The following is a 24,840-nucleotide window of genomic DNA, read 5'->3' on the forward strand; positions in this document are numbered from 1 at the left end:
ACCTGGACAGTATTTATGCTTTCTCCTGCCTTCCGCCCCAAAGAAGTTAAATGGCTTTTCTTTGACAGTTGTTACACTAGGTACATTACAGTTTTACTCACCAGATTTTATTTAAAGTCTCTTATAAATAAAATGGATTGGAAAGTTTGGGTGCTGGGTAGGTTACGTGATTTCAGCTGAGGGGTAGTCAACCACTGGTAGTGTGGATGCTGTGGGGCTCATTTCTGATGGCTTTAAGGGCTGCCAGGCACGTTCTCTGTAGCTGCACTCACAGGGGCGCTAGAGCCGAGTGTGCTGCAGCCAGTGGTCCAGACGCAACCCTCCAGCTGCAAGGTGTGATGGCGGAGGCCAAAAAAGAACAAACAAGTGAAATCAGAGGTGACGTTAGACAAAACTAGGCTGAGAGCTTTTTTTTTCTTTTTTTCTCAGCAATGGAAACCAGATAGTGATCCAGAAACAGGAAGACAGAGAGATTCCTACGACCTGGCACAGGAGCCATAGTGAAGGCTTTTAAACGTGAATTCGCAGTGACCTTGGCCCTGGACCAGGCACTGAGTGCTATTTGTCTTCTCTAAATCCATCTTTAAACATATTCTGAGAGTATATTTGGGCAGGAGATTTGAATTGGGATATTATAATTTCAGCAGGACTAATTTTAATCGGTTAGTTTGGCATTTTGGAAGCACTTAAGGTCATTGTAATTATGCAAAGGATACACAGTCATTAGCACTCAATATCCCAATTTCTTATTAATATCTACCTGGAATCGAGTTGATGAATATGAGGCCATCATTGCCTGAAAATGAACATTTTCACTTGAAAATGTGGCTTCTTTTCACTCTCAGCTGCTCCCAGAATTGGTGTGAGTACTGGGCCTGGAGCACAGTGCCCTTTAGCTTTCAGAACCATAGCTCACACACGTGGAATGGATCAAGACATCTTATTTATTTATTTATTTTTGGCTGCGTTGGGTCTTTGTTGCGGCGAGCGGGGGCTACTCTTCGTTGTGGTGCGCGGGTGTCTCATTGCGGTAGCTTCTCTTTGTTGCAGAGCACGGCCTGTAGGCGCGCGGGCTTCAGTAGTTGTAGCGCAGGGGCTTAGTTGCTCCGCAGCATGTGGGATCTTCCCAGACCAGGAATCGAACCCGTGTCCCCTGCATTGGTAGGCGGATTCTTAACCACTGAGCCACCAGGGAAGTCCCAAGACATTTAAATACCACTGATCGAGCTTATCACAGCTAAATGATCTGGCAGAAGGCTAGTTTAAAAAATTAAGAGTCACAGCCGGAGGGCGTTTTGCATAGCCTGCGACCCTCGAGCACCTCAAACTTGGACCCGGACAGCACCTCAAACTTGGCACCAGACTCAAAAACCCATTGGTGGTGCCACTTTGGTTAGCAGAGAGTGAATGACTGGGCATGTGACCTCTCAGTAGACTTTAAATGTTCCACTGGCCTTTGTTCCAAGTCTCACGTCCAAGCATAATTTTACACGCCCCACCTGCACCAAGGGGCGTGGTGAGGCTGAATTGAGTTCTTGCTTCTTTTCCTGCCTGTTTGTATGTTGCCCTGCTTTGTAGCTTCAAGAAGTGAATTTAATAGTCTGGTGGCAGGTAGGACGCTGCTTCACTGAGTTATGGAACTTCAGAGCCCTGTGTTTGGGAGTTTCGTGCCTTATATTGATATAAGTTGTCTTTGTTTAGAACCTGTTTTATGCTTAAACCTCATCTTAATTTAGCTCTCAGGCGTTGTTTCATGAAAATACGCCACAAGGTCATTGCATTTCTGCCTTTGACCTCCAGCCTCATGCTTTTGTTCCCTGCTGCCATATGACGCCAAGAACACGTCATGAACCGGGTGCCGGTCAGACACCTGTGCGGTGGCCTTTACAGCCCTCTCAATGGTTTATTCATCTGATTCATGCCGTAGCACCCCTTCTGGGAAACAGCATGTCAAGAACCTGTATGGTTCCGAGGAGAGAAAAAAGGAAAGATGGAAGGAAAGGTTTTTAGAAGCTGCAGTTACGCCTGCCAATGACAGTGTCTGCGGCATCCCTGGGGGTTGTTTAAACCGCCCCAGTAGACTGATGCCCAACCCGCAGCACTGGAGATACACGTGGTACCCTCCGGAATTCCTAGTTAAGTTTAGGGATTTTTTCCTCTTCTGTGCCAGAGATTCTTGGACGCACTTTGCATGCATGCTATCAGTCACCAGCCACTTAATCCCAGTCAGAGCCTGTAGTACTTGATTTGTCGGCCGTCGTAGCCAGCTGTAGGCAATTCTTGATTGTCTGTGGGAATGGAGAAGACTTGGGGCATGGTTAATCCAAAACAGTGAATAATGCAAAAGAATCATATTCTGAGAATTATCTTTAGTTGGTTTTGTTTTTATAAAACTGTGTTACCTTCCTAGCTATACTTTGCTTAAGCTAAACTTGGTGTTTAAAATGTTATATTCTAAGTTTTTATATTATATGGAGTAATGTATTAGAAAAAATTAGAAAATTATAGGAGACTTAAAATCACGCCATTAATAACCTTTTGCCGAATATATGTCTTGGCATTTTTCTCTTGCTACGAACACATATAGATACAATTTTTTAATGAAGTTGAACTTTCTTCACTTTACTAAATATTGTGATCGTTGTTCCGCATCAGTTTTCATCAGCGTCGTCATTTTTATGGGCTGTATGGTACTTGGTGTTATGAATGTATCGCAATTTGTTTATACACATGCCTATTGATGAATATTTGCACTTCAAAATTACAGTTACTAACAGCATTACAGTATCCACTCTTGCACATCCATAGACCAGTGCACACATGTTCTAATGCATCCTTAGAGTTCACGACTAAGGGTGCATTGCCAGGTCATTTTCAATTTTCAAAATGATGCCAAACCGCAGTCCAGAAAAGCTGCACAAATACACATTCCTACAGCAGCGATCACCCAGTCCTTGCTGGGCGTTATAATCCCTTTCATGGTCACTAACCTGATAAGTGGGGGAAAATGGCATCACATTGTTTTACCAGTTTCTTTATTTACTAGTTAAGGTTGAACATATTAAAATATTTGCCATTTCTATTTCTTCTTTTGTAAATTACATGTTCATCTCGTTAACCCATTTCTTCTATTATAATATTTGTGCTTTTAAACATTACATTTGTTTTTTTTGTTTTTTTGTGGTACGCGGGCCTCTCACTGTTGTGGCCTCTCCCGTTGCGGAGCACAGGCTCCGGACGCGCAGGCTCAGCGGCCATGGCTCACGGGCCCAGCCGCTCCGCGGCATGTGGGATCTTCCCGGACCGGGGCACGAACCCGTGTCCCCTGCATCGGCAGGCGGACTCTCAACCACTGCGCCATCAGGGAAGCCCTATTTTTAATTTATTGAAAAATATTAATTGAACACCTGTTATGTGCTAAGCACTGCTTGGTGCTAGGGAAACAATGGTGAGAAAAAAAAACACAGTTCCTGCCCTCAGGGTAGTGGGGGAAACAGACATTAATGAAGTAATCACACAAACAGGAGAGTGTAATTGTCATGAATGCCATGAGGGAGAGCATCACAGTGCAGTAACACTATCTTAGCAAGTGATTCTCAAGCGTCAGCAGGCCTCAGAATCAACTGGAGGGCTTGTTAAAACAGATTGCTGGGCTCTAACCCCAGAGTTTATGATTTAATAGGTCTGAGCCTGAGAATTTGCATTTCTAGCGAGACCCCAGGAGGTGCTAATGATGCAGGTCCAGAGACCACAGGTGGAGAATCTCTGGTCTAGAGATTTCACTCAACAGGCAGGTTTCCTGAAGAAGTGATCCTTGAGATGTGAAGACATTACCTAGATGCTCCTGGCATAGACAGAGCTTGTGCAAGAGCCCCGTGGTGGGAGGGGGTATACAGAGAGCAAAAGCTGGTTAGGCCAGTGTATCTGGAGAGCAAGAGAAGGAAGAGTGGTATGAGGTTAGGTGGAACTGATAGCCGGGGCCACACCATATAGATGCAATTGGACGAGTTAAGGAATATTCAGGAATTTTGACAAGGTTAAGCATAAAAGGAAACCTTAGGCAATAAAGGTGTTTTGTAGAAACAAAAAGTGAAGTTAAAAACTGACTATAAGCAATGCACCAAGTGTGTAAACTATAAATAATGAAAAGCTAGTACTTTTAAAGATAAACAGTATTTCTTTTAAACATCTTTATTGGAGTATAATTGCTTTACAATGGTGCGTTAGTTTCTGCTTTATAACAAAGTGAATCAGTTATACAAACACATATATTCCTATATCTCTTCCCTCTTGCGTCTCCCTCCCTGATAAACAGTATTATTAAGAGTTACTTGCAATTTATGTTTATAAACCTTACTAAATTCCGTTACCAGCCGGTTTATAAGCTTAGATTCAAATATAATTTTAGACTTAATAGTTAGAAAGAGCCTGTTTCTGGAAGCACTTGGCATCAGGTTCTTACCTGCTGACTGCTCCCGGCAACTTCACCAGAAGAGGGAAATGTTGTATTGAAATCAATAGTCAATGGGAAAATCAGGACTCAGATTCCCATTGGAAAGAAAAACGTGTTAGCACCCTTCAAAGAGGAGAGGAAAGGACTTGCTTCAGATTTACAAAAAGTGCTCAAAGGATCCTGTGGTCCATAGGACTGAAACCTCTCATTTGATTCCTGTCATAAGAGAGGAAGTGGTGGCTTTTAGCAAGGATGCTAGAAAATGTGTCCTGTGTGTGTCATCAACCAATCTTTTCCTTAGATAGCTGGAGGAAAGGGAAAGTTAACATAGCAAAGGATTCTAAGTGGTTATAAGTGTTTTAAGAAGTTGTGAGACTGGTTTAATGGCAGGTAGTTTGGATGAGATGGAAGCCGAGGATTATTTTTCTTTGAAGCCATAAAGGGAGAAAGGAATCAGGACAAGATCCACACCTGTTATGGTTTAGTGAGAAAGGTGTAGCAATTTTGCATTCAGGTGTTTGTCCTTTCAATCTTGCTCCATATATATTATAGCCTTCAAAACAGAATTTGAAAGCTACTAATTTCTTGGCCATTTGAGTTTTTATTCTTTAAAAGGGAAATGCTTTCCATCAGCTTCCCAATCTGTGCTTTAAACCTGACTTTTCAAACAATGTTGTAACAATAATCATAGTAACAGTAGCTAACATTTATTGACTGCTTACTCTGTACCAGGTACTGCACTCTTTGTATGTGATATTTTAATTCTCACAACAACTTTTGGGTTAAGTATTTTATCGTGTCCTGTTACAGGTGGTAAAAACTAAGGCCCAAAGTCATACAATTAGTAAGTTGGGATTTAGGGATTCGAATCCAGATGATCTGGGCACAGAGTCCATCCTCTTAACCATTTGGCTATCCTGCCTCCCCAAGTCCCGTCTTTATTTGACGGCAGCAAACCCTAACTGCACACTTAATTCCTAAGAGAAAATAAGTGCCTATTCAGTGCTGAGTGCGAAGTAAAAGCTGCCAGATTAAAAGCACAATAGAGAAACTATTCTAATGTGTTGTCCTAGTCCTGGAAAGAGGGAGGCATAAACTATAACAGTGCGGAGTATGCTGGAACAATGGGAGTGAACACCCGCAAATGTTAAATACATTTGTCTAAGGGTATCCAACTAAGGGGGCCTGCCTACCTGCCTGCCTTTCTTCCTTCCTTCTTTTTTTTCTGTTTCTCTGTATTCTCGCAATTTTCTTAGTTACAACGAAAAGCTAATAATTAAAATAATTTTCTGAAGATCAATGGGACACTTAACCAACTTATTTTAAACCCTAACTCCATACAAGACATGGTGAGATAGTGTAAAGCCCAGAACATTCTGGGCTCCTAGGACCAGTCTTGTCATCAGGCATCTTGGGGGGAGGGTGACTTGAGGACGTCTAGGTGACTCTTGTTTCTCTTTTTACTGAATCCAGCAAAACAGTGGTGCATAGGGCAGCTGTCGCACGTCTGGTAGAATGAGGATGCAGTATCTTTTGGGGTGCTGCTCTCCCCCAGAAGCCCAGATAAAGTGCATAGCTGTGCTTTGTGCCATGAGCCATGAGGCATTTGTGTCACAAGAGGGTGACACTATATCACTTCCCCCCTTGCATCCTGATACCTTTCCCGGGACTTCCGTGCCCCAGTCTCCTGCTCCGCCGCCCGGTACTCATATGATAGGTGACCTCCAAGACAAGCCTGGCCTTCCTCAGTCTCTCTCTGTCCCAACCCCGTGTCTTCCACATCCTATTTTGACCTGCAGTGGCTTGCAGCTCCTTGCAGATATTTGAAAAGAGAATGAAGTGATTTACATAATTAAAACAAATTGCTTGACGAGTGTGAGACTCCATTGTTGTGCTATAATGGAATGATTTAGATGCTGTGTGAGACACAGGGCTGGGGGGAAGCTGCTCTCCTGCCCTGGGAATGTAATTGCAGCTCCACAAAGCTCTCTCTGGAGAGACTTAGGGTGATTAGAGCAGGACACGGCAGTTGTCTCTGGGAGAAAGCATAAGACCAAAATAGAAGACTCTGAACTTCACAAGTCTGCCTTCTCAACGTTAAGCATATGATGAAACGCCTGGAGCCACTGCTGAAGCGAGAGGGGACATTCGGTATTCCCCCGCTGGCCGGCTACCAGCTTACCATTACAGTGGGGATTTTCTCTTTTCTTGCACGTTTCCACCCTCTACCTCTACCTTTTCTGGTTCTCTGGTGCCACAGAGAAAGCGTCTTTAAAATCATTAGGATTTCAGATTAAGGGAGACCAAATGGACGTGAAAAGTAGACAGCTAAATGCAGTCTGTGATCCTTGACTGAATCCGGGAACAGGGGTGGGGTTGAGGGTAGGGGAGCCTGTGAAGGACATTATGAGGACAAGTGGCAGAATTGGCATGCAGACTGTGGATTTGATGTTAGTATTATGTCATGGTTAAACTTCCTGATTTTGGTAAATGTATTATGGAAATAATGTAAAGGGATATGATGTCTGCAACTGACTCTCTGGTGGTTGGTTCCCAATGGAGTATGCGTTTATGCAGAGAGAGAATGCTAACGCTTATGGGGCAGAATAATAACAATCAGTAAATCCAGGTAAAGGATACAGGGGCTCATTTTATTATTCTTGCAACTTTCCTGTTAAGTTGGGAATTATTTCAACATAAGAAGTTAAGAAAACCCAATCACATTAGGAAGTAATTCTGGCCTTATAGGACTGACAATTACTCATTTCTTAAAAGAAAAACTGGGATGAGTAGAAAAGAAAAATAACATGCATGGTCCAAATAATTTCTATGTGAAGTAGGGAGAGCTGAACTTTGCAATTAATTATATCCACAAGTTAGATGAAAATCCAGGTCACCACCGCAGCTCTGCTGACTTTAGAACACAGACCACAGGCCTCGCCTGTGCCCCACGCAGGGTGCAGCCATCTTGGGGAGCCTCGTTATAAGGTTATCACTAACCAGGAAGCGAGTGCTTCGTGTGCGTGGAAGGACCTGGCGTCAGGGAGGCTGTGTCATTTAATTCGCAAGGTCTGTTTGTCTCCCATTCTCATAAGGAAGAAAATCAATTGACTTGGAGTCCAGGTTCATTTGGATGTTAGACGAAACCATGGAATTTCCCTGCCTTCAAGTCTTCAGCAAGTTAGACTTGCGAACAACAGCCTCCCGCTTTATACCCAGATGTACCCCTACCCCAGTGCATGAGCTGGATGTCCTGGGCAAGGTAGAGCGGTGGTGAGGTGCTTATTCTTGCAACTTTCCTGTTAAGTTGGGAATTGTTTCAACATAAGGAGTTAAGAAAACCCAATCACATTAGGAAGTAATCAGGAGGCACCTGAGGTGACTCCAGGTGTCTCACTTGGGTTCTGCTGTAGGTGTGGTGTTGATCAGGAGGGCCAAAGTGGTATTCACAAGGGCTTTTCTTGCCTAGTGGCATTGGCACCAATCTCTACATCCTGTAGCTCTGCATGGTATTTGGAAAGGTATATGGTGAGATCCAGGTGGCTCACCCCTTGTTTACCTTCCTGTTGGAACATGACAAAGCTTAGGGCATAACCTGAGAGAGCAGGTAGGAACCTGGGAAGGGATCCAGTTCAGAGGTGGCAGACTCAGATGCTCATGGGGACTGGGTAGGTACCACAGCTGAGTGAAACGAGCCAGGAGGTGATGGGAAACCTGGGAAGTGAGTGCCCTATTGAAAAGGCTTCTCAGAATCCATTCCACTGCTGTCATGGGGGAGTGTGGGCCTGCTGAGGTCAGCCCTTCCGACTTTTCCAGAATGCCAGAATTCTAGATTACAAATTTCCCTGTTTGTAAATACTGGCAAGAAATTGTTTTAAAAAATGAAAAACTGAACGCACCAAACCAACACGTCTGGCGCGTGGGATCTGGCCGTGGGCTGCCAGCTGGCTTGCATTGCGCGCTGGGCAATTACATGCCACAAGCAGTTATTGGAATCTGGCGCGGTGCTGGCCCCCAGAGAGGGCAAGTGATGGGCCTACGGCCACATCGCCCGTTAGTGGCGGAGGCGAGTACTGCATCAGAGTGTTCAAGTTGTATAGTGAGCGTTCTGGTTTGGCATGAAAAAGAAAATTTGGCTAAAAGATGCAGGCTCGTGAACAGGAGTAATTAATTCCAAATGTTTTTTTTTTAATAAAATTAATTCCATTGTTAAATCTCATAACATCCTACTTCTGTCACATGTTTATAGAAATACCTCCTTAAAATTCACTGCGTTTCTTCCTAACCACAAATAAACTGGTTTTCATAAACAAGTAAGTGTAAAGATGGGGTTCAAAGTGTCAGCTACCACTGCTGCGGGGGAAAAAGTACCCCCGACCCCCCCATTGCAAATGATTTGTTTTAGAAATAAACAGGATGTGGATAGGGTCGTTTCTGGCTCTCTTAGGGAACACTTTGGAATGGAGAATGGAGAGGCCTCTGGGATTCCCCAGGCCCCAGTGGGGAAAAGGGGAGGCCTCTGTGCACACACACTGGCCCCCTTTCCAGTGCGATGTCCCGTGTTCACATGTAACTCAGGCTCACATGTGCCCAGATTCTGGAGTCAGTGGAAATTTGCTTCCAATCCAGGATCTGCCACTTATTAGCTGTGTGACCTTGGACAAGTTACCTAAAGTCCTTCCGTTTCTTCCTGTTTAAATGGAGGCAAGAATGGTACCTATCTTGGAGAGCAGTTATAAGAATTGAAAGAGGGCTCCCCTGGTGGCTCAGTGGTTAAGAATCCGCCTGCCAGTGCAGGGGACATGAGTTTGAGCCCTGATCTGGGAAGATCCCACATGCCGCGGAGCAACTAAGCCCGTGCGCCACAACTACTGAGCCTGCGCTCTAGAGCCCACGAGCCACAACTACTGAAGCCTGTGCACCTAGAGCCCGCGCTCCGCAACGAGAGAAGCCACCGCAATGAGAAGCCCGCGCACCGCAACGAAGACCCAACGCAGCCAAAAATTTAATAAATAAATAAATAAATAAAAGAATTGAAAGAGATAAATTCTGCCCAACACTTAGCATGGAGCCTGGCGTTGTGAAGTTCTCATCAAAAGTGCTCAGCCTGTGACAGATGGGGAAAGCAGATTGTGAAATGGGCAGCCGGGAAGGGGGCGTGGGGGAATGTTCGGCCACCACACAGCAAAGCAGCCACACCACGGGAGCAGCTCCTAAAGCACTCATGGTTTTGGTTGTTTCAGGGGCTTTTGGTAAAGTTTTATATAGGTGTAATTCACATGCCCTTCAATTCACCCGTTTAAACTACATAATTTAATGGTTTTTAGACTCTTCACAGATACGTGCAAACGGCATCACAGTTGATTTTAGAGTATCTTCGTCACCTCAGAAAGAAACCCCAGAATTTGTAGCCAATCTTCCCATCCCCTCAGCCCTTGGCAGCCACTAATCCACTTTCTCTATAGGTTTACCTATTCTGGACATTTCATATAAAAGGAATCATATATAACACGTGAGCTTTTGTGGCTGGCTTCTTTCACTTAGCATAATGTTTTCAAGATTTATCCGACCTGCAGAATGTATCAATACTTCATTCCTTTTTATGGATGAGTAGCATACCACATTTTATTTATCCATACATCCATTGATGGGCATTTGGGTTGTTTCTACGTTTTAGCTATTGTGAATAATGCTGCCCTGAACATCCATGGTCAAGTTTTTGTGTGGACATATCTTTTCATTTCTCTTGGGTATAAACCTAGGAGTAGAATTACTGAGTCAAATGGTAACTTCGACTTAACTGTCAAACTGTTTTCCAAAGCAGCTGTACCATTTTATGTTCCACCAGCAGTGTATAAGGGTTTTGATTTCTCCACATTCTCATCACCACTTGGTTTTATCTGACTTTTTGATTCCAGCCGTACTCATGAGTGTGAAGTGGTATCTCGCTGTGGTTTTGATTTGCATTTCCCTGATGACTAATGATGTTGAGCATCTTTTTCTCTACTTATTAGCTTATATCTTCTTTGGAGAAATGTCTACTCAGATCCTTTGCCCATTTTTAATTGGGTTGTTCGTCTTTTTATTACAGAGTTGTAATGGTCTAGATACAAGTTCCTTATCAACTACATGATTTGCAAATATTTTTTTCCATTCTGTGGGTTGTCTTTTCACTTTCTTGATAGTGTCCTTTGAAGTACAAAAGTTTTTAATTTTGATGAATTACAATTTATTTTCTTTTGTTGCTTGTGCTTTCGGTGTCATATTCAAGAATCTGTTGCTAAATCCAATGTCACAAAGATTTACTCCTATGTTTTCTTCTAAGAATTTTATAGTTTTGGCTCTTGCATTTAGGTCTTTGATCCGTTTTGAGTTAATATTTATATACGGTTTGAGGTAGGGATCCAATTCTCTCATTTTTTGCAGAAGAGAAAGAACTGTGAAGTGATGTGGTCATCCACTAAGACATACCAAAGCCCAGTCCACCTTGGAAGCCCATTAGCCAATAGGAGCAGGATGGGAAGGGTCAACTTTCGCAATGGGAGAGCCGCTTCAGCTCTCAGAAGCTCTAGTCTGCAAGCCATAGAGTGTAACTCGAAAGCTTATACAGTGTGCCCATTAAGTGGATGAAATAATGACCAAGAGGGTAGTGATTTAATCACCATAACTTGTACTTGTCTCTTACCTTCCTGCCATCTCTGAGCCTTTTGGGCAGAAGTAGGGTGTAACAGAAACAGAATTGACCTTTTTGTCAAAAGACTAGGAGCTGATTCTTGGCCACCCTTGTGACCTCATTAACCTCTCTGAGCCTTGGTCTTCTCATGTCTAAAGTGGGCTATTGATACCAAGTTTCCAGCGTTATTGAATGAGTTCAAGAAAGCATTCCCAGTTATGGAAAAGCACACAGTACCTGATGTCCAGTTGCCACACAAAACATGTGTGTTCACACTCATCGTACTTCTAACACCTCTTCCACCATTGATCTTACTGTGTGCTAAGCCAGCTATGTGTCTGCTACGTCAGTTCACACAGACCAGGACCCTAGAATCCCGTACAGTAGTCAATTCCGGAGGCACAAACCCACCTATAAACTATCCTGTGCTATCCCCATTCCTCTTCCAAGATACTGACCCTGGGAAGTCTTAGAAAAGGGTGATGCTTGGACACACCTCGACTCAGCTGAGGGTGCGCTTGGAAGGTGCTTAGGCCTCAACCCATCTCAGTGTTGCAGGTGGCACCCCTGGTGCCTGAAAAGAGACAGTTGATTGGAAAGAAAACTTGTAGCCATAGGACTGAGTGATTGGAAGAGAGGACCAAGAAGGATCTTCAGAGTGTGAATTCAGATTTTTTTCTGCTAGGCCTGAAATTTCTTCCAGTGGTGCCCTACCCTTGGGTTAAGGCACAGTATCGAGGCCAGTATCGAACATCTTACCTGGCGTGGGCAGCAGAGAGCTAGTGGATGTGATGATACGAAGCAGTAAGAAGAGCTCTGCCAACGTGACGAGACACCATAACCCAAGAGGAGCTACTGGCATAAATCATAGGATATTAGAGCTGAGAGGAAGGGCCCTTAGAAATCTATCCAGCTCCTGCACTTGGCAAAAGAAGACAACTGAGTCTCAGAGGCACTGAGTGACTTGACTGAGGCAAGGCAATGAGTAACAGCAGAGCTTGGTACCTAATGCACCTGCCATTGGGTCCTGAGGCCATGGAGCCTGGAATTCAAACATTTTCATGTGGAGGGTGTTGGAGAAGGTATCTCAAAAAGGAGGCTGAGTGTTCAGGTCTAGAGTTGAGGGTACCAGAGGAGCAGCTCAGGAGCTATTTGGTTGGGGAGAGAGAAGGGGAAATAGGCTTTGAGGCAGAGGCACAAAGGCTAGAAGAAGTTCCTCTGCTTCTCCGTTTTGTCAAAGGTCCTTCGCATAGGTATATTCTATTTCAGCTGAAACTTCAGATGCCAGAAAAAGATGGTGGGACATCTGTGACCCAGGCCTGCCTCTGCCACTGACTATCCGGGGGCTTCCCAGGACCACAACTCTCCTCTCTGCACCTTGGTCTGTTCACGGCACATGAGATAGGAGTAAAGTAGATGAACCCTGGAGGCCCGTGGTAAGGCCAAGTCAGGCTTAGGGTGGCGAATTAATGAACAACTTTACGGGAGCATATTTAGAAATAAGTTTGGGATGATCATTTTAAGTTCTCCTTTTTTTTTTTATGCACTTATTCAAATGATACATTTGACCTGATTAATAGAAAGTGTACCAGCCTAATGTACAGTATTAGGAGATAATTGCAATGGCTGAAAGTTCCTTGAGTCAATTAACTCTTATTACCTGGAAACCATTTATAAGAGGCAATAAATTATTGGGACAACACAATTAGCAGTCCCACAATAAAACGGGTTTCACGTGTGTGCCTGTAGGCACCCCCAACTCCCCACCCCGCGAGGGCCTGTCAAGTTAAAGGGTACGTGTTTGAAGGGATTGCTGTGCCCTTTTGTGTTTACAGGAGTGTGTTAACAGGCAGCAGGGCTGACATATCCCAGGCTAGCCCTGAGCAATGAAATAAGCTTTCCACGCCTGGGAACAATGATGCCTGTGTCACAGCCAGTCAATGGCTGTTTCAGTGCCTTGTACCTAATAGACTCACCAAACGTTGGCCAATCTGCTGAGTGATATTTGAGGTTGGATCTTGTGATTCTGTTTAAAGACCGTTTCTAACACTCCCACCCTTGAATTTTAAAATTGAAATTGCTTAATATTTAGAAAGAGTTTCTTCTCCCCACCCCACCCCCTCCATCAAACTACAGGTTCTGTATAGTGTGGACAGATTTGGGACCAAAGGAAAGTTTTATATAAGGATACTAGAAGGTACCACTACAGTAGCAAGTAAGCGTCTAGGAGCCACATTCATCTCTTACATTTGCTTTCAATCTGTGGAAGAAGATTGCCTTGTCCCTAAGCTGGCCCAAACTTAGTTCAGTGTGTCTTAGAACTGTAGGATCCAGGGTCCCTTTCTACTGAATCTTCACGCTATTTGCTTATTAAGTGAAGAGAACTACTCTAGAATTCTTTCACAATGATCTGAAATAACCTGACATTTACTTTGACCAACCTAGTGTTTCTACCACCTGAAGCATTTTTCCCTCCACTGTTGCATTACAAGCAGGATTCAAATTCCTAACAGCAGGTGGGGGGGGAAACCTCAACAAATCCCAGAGTACAACAATGTTAATGATCAACGTTTTATTTTTTACCCTGTTGACTGTTTCAACCACAAGCTTAAAGAATTATCAAGGCCAACTGCATTAGTCCAAATAAGCTGGAAATAATAGACTGACCAGAACCAGTGCTAAGAAGGCAAATTTATAAGTCAAGTAATTGGAAACATAATAAAGAAGGAAACAGGTTACCATAGAACCCAGGTCTCTCTCCTGTGTGTGTGTCCAAATTTGGGGGGGGGGTATTTTAATATCACCAGATCACTTTATGATAGTCTATCTGTGACTTCTTCAACGATGATAAATGTGCGATCTGATCTTTTAGAAGAATAAACAGTTCCTTGTTAATTAATTTATACAGCTGTCAGTGAAGCTTTTTCTCTCTTTGCACTCTAAGTGTTTCCCTGCCATAGATTTTCTTGCCATTCCTGGCAAACCTCCAGTGAGAGCCTGGGATTTATTAGGCTGACTTGGTGCAAAGTCTATTGATTGTGGCCCCGAGGGTAATAACTAAATAGAGCCAGAGCAACAAGTCAATAAGAGCATTGTTGCTGCAGCCGGCATTCGCTGGAGGAGTGAGATTGTTTTACAGCAGCCGAGGGTAATCAGGACAGATCAGCGTGTTCAGCACGCGCCGCGTGCACCGTGTTAGAGCCGAGGACTGTTTGAGAGCTTCAGCGGGGTCGGGAGAATCGGGGTGGGGTCCTGGGATTATGAACCCTGTGAACTCCTCCATTACAGCTTAAAGGTTTCAACTTTAGTTTTTAACATCTGCTGCAACCTTGGGGAGCCCAGGGGCAGGGCTGGGGAAAGGGAGTACAGACACAGGCCCTGGGCCTCAGCGCTAAGCGCTCTCTTCTGGGCTGGGTCCCAGAAACAAGATGGTTAGGAGCTGAGAGACGCTCTCACAGCTGCTGTCTGTCGTGCATCCGTCCATCCATCATCCGCCCATCTGTGTGAGGTGCTAGCCAGTGGCACCATCCCCGGCTTCTTATAGCCCAGAATACGTTCAACATCAACCATCCAAACGGAGCTGTTATTACCCCGGAGGAAGTCATATCATTGTCATTTCTCGCTTCCAGATCTTGAGTTGCACTGACTTAATATTTAAAACCATTTTCTTAAGGCTTGCTTCGAAAGAAAGACCAATCGTGTCTTTCAAAGCTGTTCTTTCCTCACTCGTAGAAGTTCCAAACTCTGACTTTCACATATCTGATGACTGGTTTTTTAATTACAGAAAGCAAAATCAAAGTCCACATCGATGGCTGTCTCTCTTTTGCCTTTTGAAGAGTCCTTGCCACGTCTCATGGTAGAAACCTGTTTCTGTGCATGAAGGACTGGAAAGTCAGGAGTCAGCTTCCCGGATGTGGCTGGTGGTAACCAGGCTCCCGTCCTCCCAGACTCATCTTGTCCCAGTGGTGTTGGAATAACTAAGGTGGGGTGGATTTCTTAGGCCCATCAGGGAAAGTTCCAGGACACTGGTCCGCAATCCAGGACTAAATCGATCGCTGACGAATAAGTGCCTTCTCTTCCTGTGGGAGGCTAGAGACGGCCACGGGGCAGCCCTTTATTACACAGAAGTTTGTCCTTTGAGTCTTTGACATAGAGTAGTGTGGAGAGAAAGGCAATCTCTGGGGCTATAAAGGTAAAAAAAAAAAAACATGACTTCAGCAAAAGGATTTTATTCTGAATGTAAAATCTGCGTCGTTAAGACACCTTCCCCGGTAGTCCTTGGTGATTATTGCATTTCAGTTCCATGCCTGACATTCGTCAGTCAGAGACAAAATTCATTTGCTGGGAAGGGGGCCATTTTGGTCCCACAGTCATGAGCGCACTGGGATTTCTGCCCCATCTCCGCAGGGCTCAGTTTTCTGGACATCGTGACATTTGTCTTCTGGTTCCTTCCCAAGGAAGAGCTGAAGTTAGATTTTGCCTGTATGGTCATGTAACTTACAAAGAAAGTTGATAGAAAGAAAGAAATGGAAAGTATTGATAGCAGGTCCCATAATAGCCTTGTTACTCACACTGCAATAGGAAAGTGACCTTTTAGATCTATGACTTGGAATTACCAGTCACCTGGATAAACACCACCTCATTTTTTACTTTTTTTTTTTTTTTTGCGGTACGCGGGCCTCTCACCACCGCGGCCCCTCCCGTCATGGAGCACAGGCTCCGGACGCGCAGGCCCAGCGCCCATGGCTCACGGGCCCACCACCTCATTTTTAACTAATACCAAGGCCATCAGTTCCAAGTTGTTGGACTGAAGAACCATGGAATGGCTCCAGGAAGGCAGGCACCTCTGAGAAGCTGTTTAGAAGCCAAGAGCAATTCTTGCCCTCGTTCGCGCTCTCGACGAGGGACGGTCATTGGTGTGGGCTGTGCACAAATGTGCCTGCCTGAGCTAGCTACGCACAAACAGCCCCAGGCCCTCGGGTGACCCAACCCAGATGGAAGACAAATCTTTCATGGAATCTTCTGTTTTTAAACAGCTTTCATTATTCTCTACCGAATTGAGGTTTTTTCTGTTCATTCCTATTTTACTGAAATAATCCTTGGCAAATCTATGGCACAAAATAAAACTTGGGAGGGTCTTTAAAAATTACTTGCAGTATGACTTATGTTACTGAAAAGTTAAGAAGCAGGAGCAATTCCATCAGGCAGCAATCTTTCTGAAAAAAAAAATTTTTTTTTGAGAGTTTAGTCAATCCTAACATACAACTTCTGAGCAAAGCTGAACCGCTACTTCCTCCCCTGGGAGACATAAGTGACTTGTTCATCAGACATTCTTTGGTCTGAATGAAGAAATTTCTGTCCAGTCTGCTTAGGTTCAGTCCTGTGATACAAGCAGATTTTGACATATCAAGATGACCTAGGGGCTTCCCTGGTGGCGCAGTGGTTGAGAGTCCGCCTGCCGATGCAGGGGACACGGGTTCGTGCCCCGGCCCGGGAGGATCCCACATGCCGCGGAGCGGCTGGGCCCGTGAGCCATGGCCACTGAGCCTGCGCGTCTGGAGCCTGTGCTCCGCAATGGGAGAGGCCACAACAGTGAGAGGCCTGCGTACCGCAAAAAAAAAAAAAAAGATGACCTAAGAGCTGAGAAGCTTTGGCACAGGAAAGAAATATGCAAGAGAAGTTAAGGAGCTGAGGGGAAAAAAAATAATGATAATCTAAGTTGATTTGTAGAACACTTTCAGATTCTCAAAGATGTTTTTGTTTGCGTGGTTGTGGAACCCTCACATTTGCCTTATCACAACTTAAAGAGGGAAAACAGCAAAGAGTACACACATTTGCAGTTTGTGTGGTTGTGCCAATATCTCATCTCAAGGTTTTTAAGAGTGGAGGCCAGATTTTTTTCGGTATTATGTGCTCTTCTCAGTGTCAGGGGTAATCAGAATCATCTCGGATAGACTAAAGCAGGGGATAAACAGCTGAAACTAATCGATTTGTGTATTTGCTAGATGCTGAGAAGTCATAAGGAGTCATGTGTGAGCTCTTAAAACAGTGGCTGCTGGGTTTATCTTTGTAAGGGGAGACTGGATTTTGACACAGAGACAAGCATGGCAGGAGTATTACAGTTGTGAAATGACCAGTGATTTTTCCAAGTCTATTGTGAATACATCTTCATAAGAGGGTGTCCTCTTTTTGCCTCACAGGGCAGGTTATTGCAAAACACATACACTCCTGAGGTCAATAGGCCTATAAGCTGTAGTATACATTGGACTCATTTTCAGGAATTTCAGATAATTTGGACTTGATTTTAGAGAATATCCCTTAGTCTGTTGGTATGTGCTCACCCACTTTTCAAAAAAAAAAGTGACCATCTAGGAAAATATTTTTCTTTGACAATCAAATCTTCTAGGGCAAACACAGTGTCCACTTCGCATCTTCTTTCTGTGTCTTTATGAATTGTCTTCTTCAGCATCCACCATGCATCACTTCATGCTTTTGTGTTTCTTGCATTTTATGGTTTGGAATAATCTGAAAATAGGTATCTGAAGGATTACTCACCTAAACAGGTGAGATTAAAGAGAGAAAAATACCTATATTTCAATGTTACTATGATGTAGAAGCTGTCAGTCATGCTCTTATGGCCACATTCCTCATTTATAATTGACTGTGTTGCCAAGAGCTCCCTATTCTTTAGGTTTCTCATGGACTATTTTTCTGTTACAAGCGATTTATTACTTTTTTGGTTCTGAATTGCTGATGTTAATTGTTTAATTCTAAACTTCCTTGTATGCCTGGCATTTCAATAATTGAGGATTTGGGTAACACCATGACCTTGGTGGAAAAGGAATTTAGCAACTTCACCTATAGATTGCTCAAATGCATGTGCTTTATTTCAGAATGAAACTTCAAAACCTTTGAAAACAACATCTTAAAGTCCATATCTCTCCCTTATTCCCAGATGAGGTTTTCTATAATAGCCAACATTTACCAAGTACCATCCATGTCCCAGATACTAGATGAAAGCCCAATGTGTGTAGTCTCATGTAATTTTCTCATTAACCATATAAAGTGCATACTGTTCACATTTTATAGTTTAGGAAACAAAATACCAGTAAGGTTAGTTACTTTCTCAAAGCCACATGGCTAATGGAAAACAAGCTCCTTTGCTGGTCCATGGGCCAGCACGATCTGACCCCTGCCCTCCCCTTCAGCTCACGTCCTTCCCATCATTCTCCTCTCTGAGCACAGTACCTTTGCTCAGTCCCACCAGCGTGCCTTGCAGATAAAGGACCTTTGCACATGCTGTGCCCCCTGCCTGGAATCTTTTTCCCATTCCCACCCTCTCCCTTACTTAACCCAGTGCATCCTTCAGATCCCAATTCAACATCATCACCACCTTCGGGATCACTAGGCCCCCGGATGAGCTTGGTCCTATGGCAGTCACGGGGGAGGGCGGCCATCAAGCCTCAAGGCATGCAGTCCCTCCAGGTGTTGGCAGGTACCCGGCTCAGCATCAGAACTGAGCCAACCACTTCCCAGGCAGTCCTGAGCCAGTGACTGAGCACAGGGGAGGTCCTAGGACCAAGCCATTTCTGTCCAATGCACGATTCGAAAATGGAGCCGTCTTTGGCCCAGAGCCCCTGATTGGGTTAGCCGAGATTTGGTCACATCTGCAACATGGTCCGAGGCTCTACTTGTCTGTTCCTGCTTCTTCCCCACTTTGCTTTCATAGGTGTCAGGTCTGCACAATGGTCTGAAGACTTTCCCTGCCCGATCCTGCCTCCTTCCCTTTTGATCTTTCACAGGCGGTGCCCCCCACTAAACTTCTTTCACTCCTAACTCTGTTTCAGCATCTGCTTTTCTAAAAGTCCCAACTGACACAAATCCCCTCTTCTAGACTCTCCTACTTTCTATCTGCTCCTTTCTAAGCACTTCACGGTGTTGTGGTACTTACCGTTGGAAACTGTACACTGTGAGCATGTGATTGTCCAGGTCTGTAAGCTCCACAAGGATGCCCATGTTTGCATGCCCAGACCCAGGCCTGTTGCCTTTTACCCTGGAGTCAGCTCACTCCCCATCACCCTACGCTGGGCGTGCTCAGCCCCGTGCATCCAGGGCCGCTTCACTGACGGTAGCCAGTTGAGTGCCGAGACTGTCACAGCAGCGCTGGGAGTGGGACATTGAGACCTGGCGCTGCCTTGGAAAGCACACTGCAAAAGGAGGCAACGATGAGGCCTGGGTCAGGCCGGCCCCCGTGTGAAGGCCCTTTGGCATCTTTTTTCCTGCGTGGAGGTGCACGCGTACCCTTTCTCCTTGAGGAGAAGATAGGACTTTAGCGTTTTCAAGGCCTTCTAAGTGAAAACATCTGTATCCGATTTTCCCCGTCGCCAGGTATTAGTAAAGGCCCACTGAAGAGCAGCTTACAGTTGACAAGACTGTCATCAGAAGGTGTCACTGCCATCAGCTGGCATTACAGTGAGGCTGTTAGAGCTGGTGCCCTAGCCAGATGCCAGCCCAGGTAATCACATTTGGTCTCCCTAAAATTCCCTCCAGACTTCTCATCGGACACGTATTCTTCATCTCTGCCCTGACCTGTGAGGCAATGTTTGCTGAGAGCCTTTCAGCTGCTGCCATAGTTCATTCCAAAAATGGATGCATTCCTGAAGGACCACTTGTCAGGGGGTGTTGTCGGGGGAGGATTCCTGCTTGGGAGAGGGGCTGGCCTGATTAGATGGCCCCTAAGGCCACTTCCTCTTCCATTTCTGATTCTGTGGTTCAGTGCTTGTCACCCTCAAAATGTAGTGTGCACGGAACTGCTGAGAGCCTTGCACATGAAAATACTGCTAGATCAAAAGGGCAGAACTTAGTAGGAAAGATGTTTAAATACACAAACACCCCAAACAAACCTGGATAGCCCTGGGACCCAGAAACAGTCACGGTCGTATTTTCACTCTCAAGTAGAGTTTGAAGCCATAATTAACTGAAGACAAAAAAATGTATATGTTGAATGAAAGGCGTGTAATCTTTGGGATAATTCTGATGTAATTAACACAGCAGAGCTGCATTAAGGCCAGTGTGCAATGAGTGGAATTTTCTAACATCGATTAAGCTGGACTTGAAGAGAAGTGAGTCTTTGTCTGCCAAATGAAAACAACTTTGGGATATTTAAATTCAGGTTGGAAATTGGTTTGAGTAAAGGGATATTTAAACCACAGCTGTTCAAGGGCTAAGACATATGAGTACGTGTGCGCACGTGCGCGCTCGCGTGTGCGCGCGTGCACACACAACACACACACACACACACACACACACATACACACACACACCCTCCGCCTCCTCTAAAAACAAGTTAGCCAAAGGTGTACATTCCTTCTAAGTTCTCATGATCAACAGATGTAAATGTTCACGGTGTTCGGATGAATTATGGACCCTAATGAGATTTCAATACTGAGCAAACAATAAAAATTTATGCATCGCATAGTTGCTGTGGCCTTTGGCTCCAAGGCTAGTGTTCCACCCTTTCACCAGCTTCAGTAATATAATATCCAGCTGGCTTTGGAGGTAAGGAAAATTCGAGGGGTGAATTGAAATTGCGAGAAATTATTTGATGGATTGCTTTGTCAGAGTAATGCATGGCCTTTTTGGCATAATTACCGTGGCCACCTTAACCCTTGCGGCAGGTGGTGACAAAGGCCTGCAGGGCCGAGGTGCCGAGCGGGTCCCCACACGTGCCCCTCACTCTCCCTGTCCCCAGTGTTCATGGGGTCCAGGCTCTCATGAGCAAATGCCGAACAAGCACATTCCTGTCCTAGTGCGGCGAGCAAGCGATCAGGACAGCCGAAGGGCTGTGCTTTTTCCGAGAACTGTTGTCTGTGTCAGGGTGAGAAGAACCAAACAAAAGACAGACCGACCTTGAAATAAAATGGTGCGAAGATGGGGAAAGATGATTTATATCTTTTAAAGCAATGCTTAGTTTAAACACAACGGCGGACGCAGGCACGTTAATTTCTCTCTCACTTTCTCTATCAATTCAGACCTTGAACTTCATGGTTGTCTGCCTTGTCCTTTATAATGTTCAAGTCTTAACATGTGATTAATAGCAGAATCCCTGTGTGTACGTGTCAGAGACCACATCTGTAGCAAATCTGCCAGCATATTTCTTATGCTAGTTTCACTCTGGAACCATAAAGTGATTCCCGTTTTGTGAATGAGAATAAACCTATTATGCAGTAACATAGCTACACCCAGCATCCGCTCTTGGGGGAAAGAAGTTGGCCTATACGCTAGGGCAGCTCACATTTCAGCGTTTGGAAGTGCTTGTCAGCGTGGCCTTAACAGTGAGAAACCGTGCCCACCCATTTCACGGTTTTATTATGATAACGGAAATATATTTGCAGCATGTTGACAAACTCACTTGGAGTAAACAGGGTCGTCTTAATTGTAAGTCCTAAGGTTTTAATGCTAAATCAGGCAACAAGTCAGTGTTTCAGTTTGGCACGGCCAACCGCATGTTCCCCCAAAATAGCCTTTGACACTTTTTAAAGCAAGTCAGTGGTGTACTTAGGCTGTTCACAAAAGGCTTCATTCTTGTCTACAAATGGCAAACCTCCCCTTCATCCCAAGCGTGCCCAACTCAAGTGAGGTTGGAGAAAAATAGGCACGTCCCCTGTATTAAGGCATTTCTCCAACTCTTACGCTCATCAAAAAGGAAAGATTTTGAAGTATATGGGGAAAGCATGCCTAGGAAAGGCTCTCTTGATTTTCATTTAACACACCCGCCCCCCGAGTTTTTTAAAGGTCTGTATTTCTGCATGGCTGAAAACATAGATTCCACCCTGGAGAGATCTCCGGGCTGTTCATGTTACACTCTGAAGCCATGTGTTTTCACATCGTGGCAAAACCCAAGATGTAGGCAGATCCCTTGGCCCCTGTTGGCTTTGGGATTTTAGTCTCTTCATTGTTCTCCACTGTAAACTTATACAGAAAAAGACCTCTGCACCCTGAATATAAGCACAGGCAGTAATGTTTTCCCACAGATGCCAACCATGTAGCTAAGCAAGACCCAAGAGTGGTGGGAAAGGGGAAGGAAGGGGGCAGAGGTCCGTGAGTGCTGCGGCTGGAAATGAAGGGCTCTCCAGGTGCCCCAAGTGCCCTCCCAGAGGCAGCCACTTCCCTAGGAGGCTTTGTCAGCACAGTGACCACAGGGGCAGATGCAGAGGAGCCCCTCTCCAACATAGGCAGCTCTAGAGCTTCTAAGACCCTGCTTAGCCATACAAGGGGGTGGTTACAAAAATAATGATACCAGCCCTTTACTTTTGGCTATGTGCTCATCACTTCTATGGCTTATCTCATTTAATCCTCACCAGAGCCCTATATGCTAGGCTTTATTATTATCCTGAGGCCCAGATTGGTAAGGACTTTGTCCAAGGTCACACAGCTAAAGAGTGGCAGAGAGCCAGGATCCAGCCCAGACAGTCCATTCCAGGGTGCACACTCTTACCCTCATGCTTTGCTGTCTTTCATTCTTTGGAGGTTTCCTACTCTTGTCTTTTAGCATAACCTGATCCCAATTTTTCTGCCTTGTCACCCTCTCTTCCACTTATCAGTATTTTAGCATTGGGTATAAGATGTTGTTATAAGTTACTGACTTCAGGTAATTCACTGTTCTCTTGATCCATTTTGCTTATAAAGTGCCAAAGCAGTTCTTAGCGCTGTGCACTTGTACAGTTTTGATAGCTGGGGTAAACAGACAACCAGGCTGCTGTGTCCCCCGGAGATCATGGCCCGGCTGCCTTTCGAGGTTTCAAACATCCAAACATCCTCAGGACTGACACCTTTGTAAGTGTTCGTGGTCCTCAGTGACTTTCACTTTTGCTTTGTAAATATCTTCCAATGTCCAGATTGATGGATTCTGTAGATAAAATGCCCCAAATCCCTCCCTCTGCTTCCCCCTAAAACAATGGTTCTCCAACTTTTAGGTCTCAGGATGCTTTCACACTCTTAAAAATGATTGAGAGCCCCAAGAGTTCTTGTTTGTATGGGTTACATCTGTGAATATTTTTCATATCAGAAATTGGAACTGAGAAAAATTAAATATGTATGAATCCATTTGTAAATAATGATACTGAACTGATTACATATGAACACATTTTATGAAAAATGACTATATTTTCTAAAACGAAGTGAGAGAGAAGGGGGCATTGATTTACACTGTTGCAAATCTCTTTAAAGTCTGGCTTAATGGGGACAGCTGGAGTCCAATGTGCTTCTGCATTAATCCGCTGTGATGTCACACATCTAGTAGCGTCTGGAAAACTCCACTGTACACTCATGAGAGAAGGAGAGTGGGAAAGGCAGATAACATCTTAGTGTTACTATGAAAATAGATTTGATTTCATGGATCCCCTTAAAGGATCCCTGGGCCACATTTTGAGAACCGTGCCCTGAAATATGGCTGGTATTTACAAAACCACACTGATGTGAGTAAAGGAGGAACAAGTTCTTATGGAAAAGGCAGGTGGTGTCCTGGACTGCAAATCAGCTTACCTTTCAGCAGTGTCTCCTATGCTCTTCTGGGCTCACAGGCACTTACTTCTCTGCCCCTCTCCTCTAGATGTGTAGGCCGGGCCATGCCGCACATGCTCCTTAGATGTCAGAATACTGGGTCTTGTTTTCTGCTAGACCATGAACTTCTTGAGGCCACGAGCCAGGTCTATTTCATCTCATTCTCTAGTATCAAGCATATAATGCCTGGCACATGACAGGTGAATTTTACAGAGCTGGACAAGGGTCCATGATAAAGATATTTGCAAACAGTCCAGGCATATGAATATGTTGATTTTTTAAATGAAAACCCAGATATTTCTCTTCTTTCTCTATATCATTCATCTCTTCATCAAATATTTATTGATACCTATAATATGCCAAACATTAGAATAGGTAATGGATACAACAAAGACCAAGGCAGACTTGAGCCTTGCTCTTACACAATTCCACTTCATAGAGGAGACAGTCAAGAAACAAATAATTACAGATGGAAAGAAATAAAGAAGCTACCATCACCCAAAGGGGAGGCATGAGGTTGGGCTCCTTCAATCTGGAGGACTGACTTTACTATTCACTGCTAGTGTGCCATCTCCCTTGGAACCAAAAGAGCCATTTGTTGGTCTATGGACTATTTAACAGCTGTATTGAGGTATCACTTGTATACCATGAAATTTACCCATTGGAAGCATACAGTTCAATGATTTATAGTAAGTTTATAGAACTGCGCAACCATCACCATGATCTATTTGTAAAACATTTCTGTCACCCCAGTGTTGCCTCTTGCCTGTTTGCTTGAGTCAATCCTGGCTCCAACTCCCAGCCCCAAGCAACCACTGATCTGATTGCTAGGAATTTCATATAAATAGAATCATACAACATGTAGTCTTTTATATCTAGCTTCTTTTGCTTAGCATAATGTCTTTGAGGTTTATCCATACTGCAGCATGTGTCAGTAGATTGTTACTTATTTTTTCAATTGGGGTATAGTTGCTTTACAATGTTGTGCTAGTTTCCACTGTACAGAGAAGTGAATCAGCTATACATATACATATATCCCCTCTTTTTTTTGATTTCCTTCCCATTTAGGTCACCACAGAGCATTGAGTAGAGTTCCCTGTGCTATACAACAGGTTCTCATTAGTTATCTATTTTATACATAGTAGTGTATATA

The 24,840-nt window shown here is 44.3% G+C and overlaps 1 protein-coding gene across 9 annotated transcripts in view; it reads left to right on the plus strand.

Moving 5' to 3' along the window:
- VTI1A (vesicle transport through interaction with t-SNAREs 1A) overlaps window positions 1-24,840 on the plus strand; it is a 368,132-nt gene that overhangs the window by 301,998 nt on the left and 41,294 nt on the right. The window contains exon 9 of one of the 9 annotated variants that reach the window (XM_060125933.1): window positions 7,549-8,611. The exons of the other annotated variants lie outside the window; for them this stretch is intronic. Within the exon in view, the coding sequence (XP_059981916.1) occupies window positions 7,549-7,564 (16 nt within the window). The 3' untranslated portion in view covers window positions 7,565-8,611. Of the gene's footprint in view, window positions 1-7,548; window positions 8,612-24,840 lie in introns of those variants that run through there. 9 annotated transcript variants of the gene reach the window in all.

The sequence above is a fragment of the Lagenorhynchus albirostris genome, chromosome 16 (genome assembly GCF_949774975.1).
Source record: "Lagenorhynchus albirostris chromosome 16, mLagAlb1.1, whole genome shotgun sequence".
In the NCBI taxonomy this organism is placed as follows: Eukaryota; Metazoa; Chordata; class Mammalia; order Artiodactyla; family Delphinidae; genus Lagenorhynchus; species Lagenorhynchus albirostris.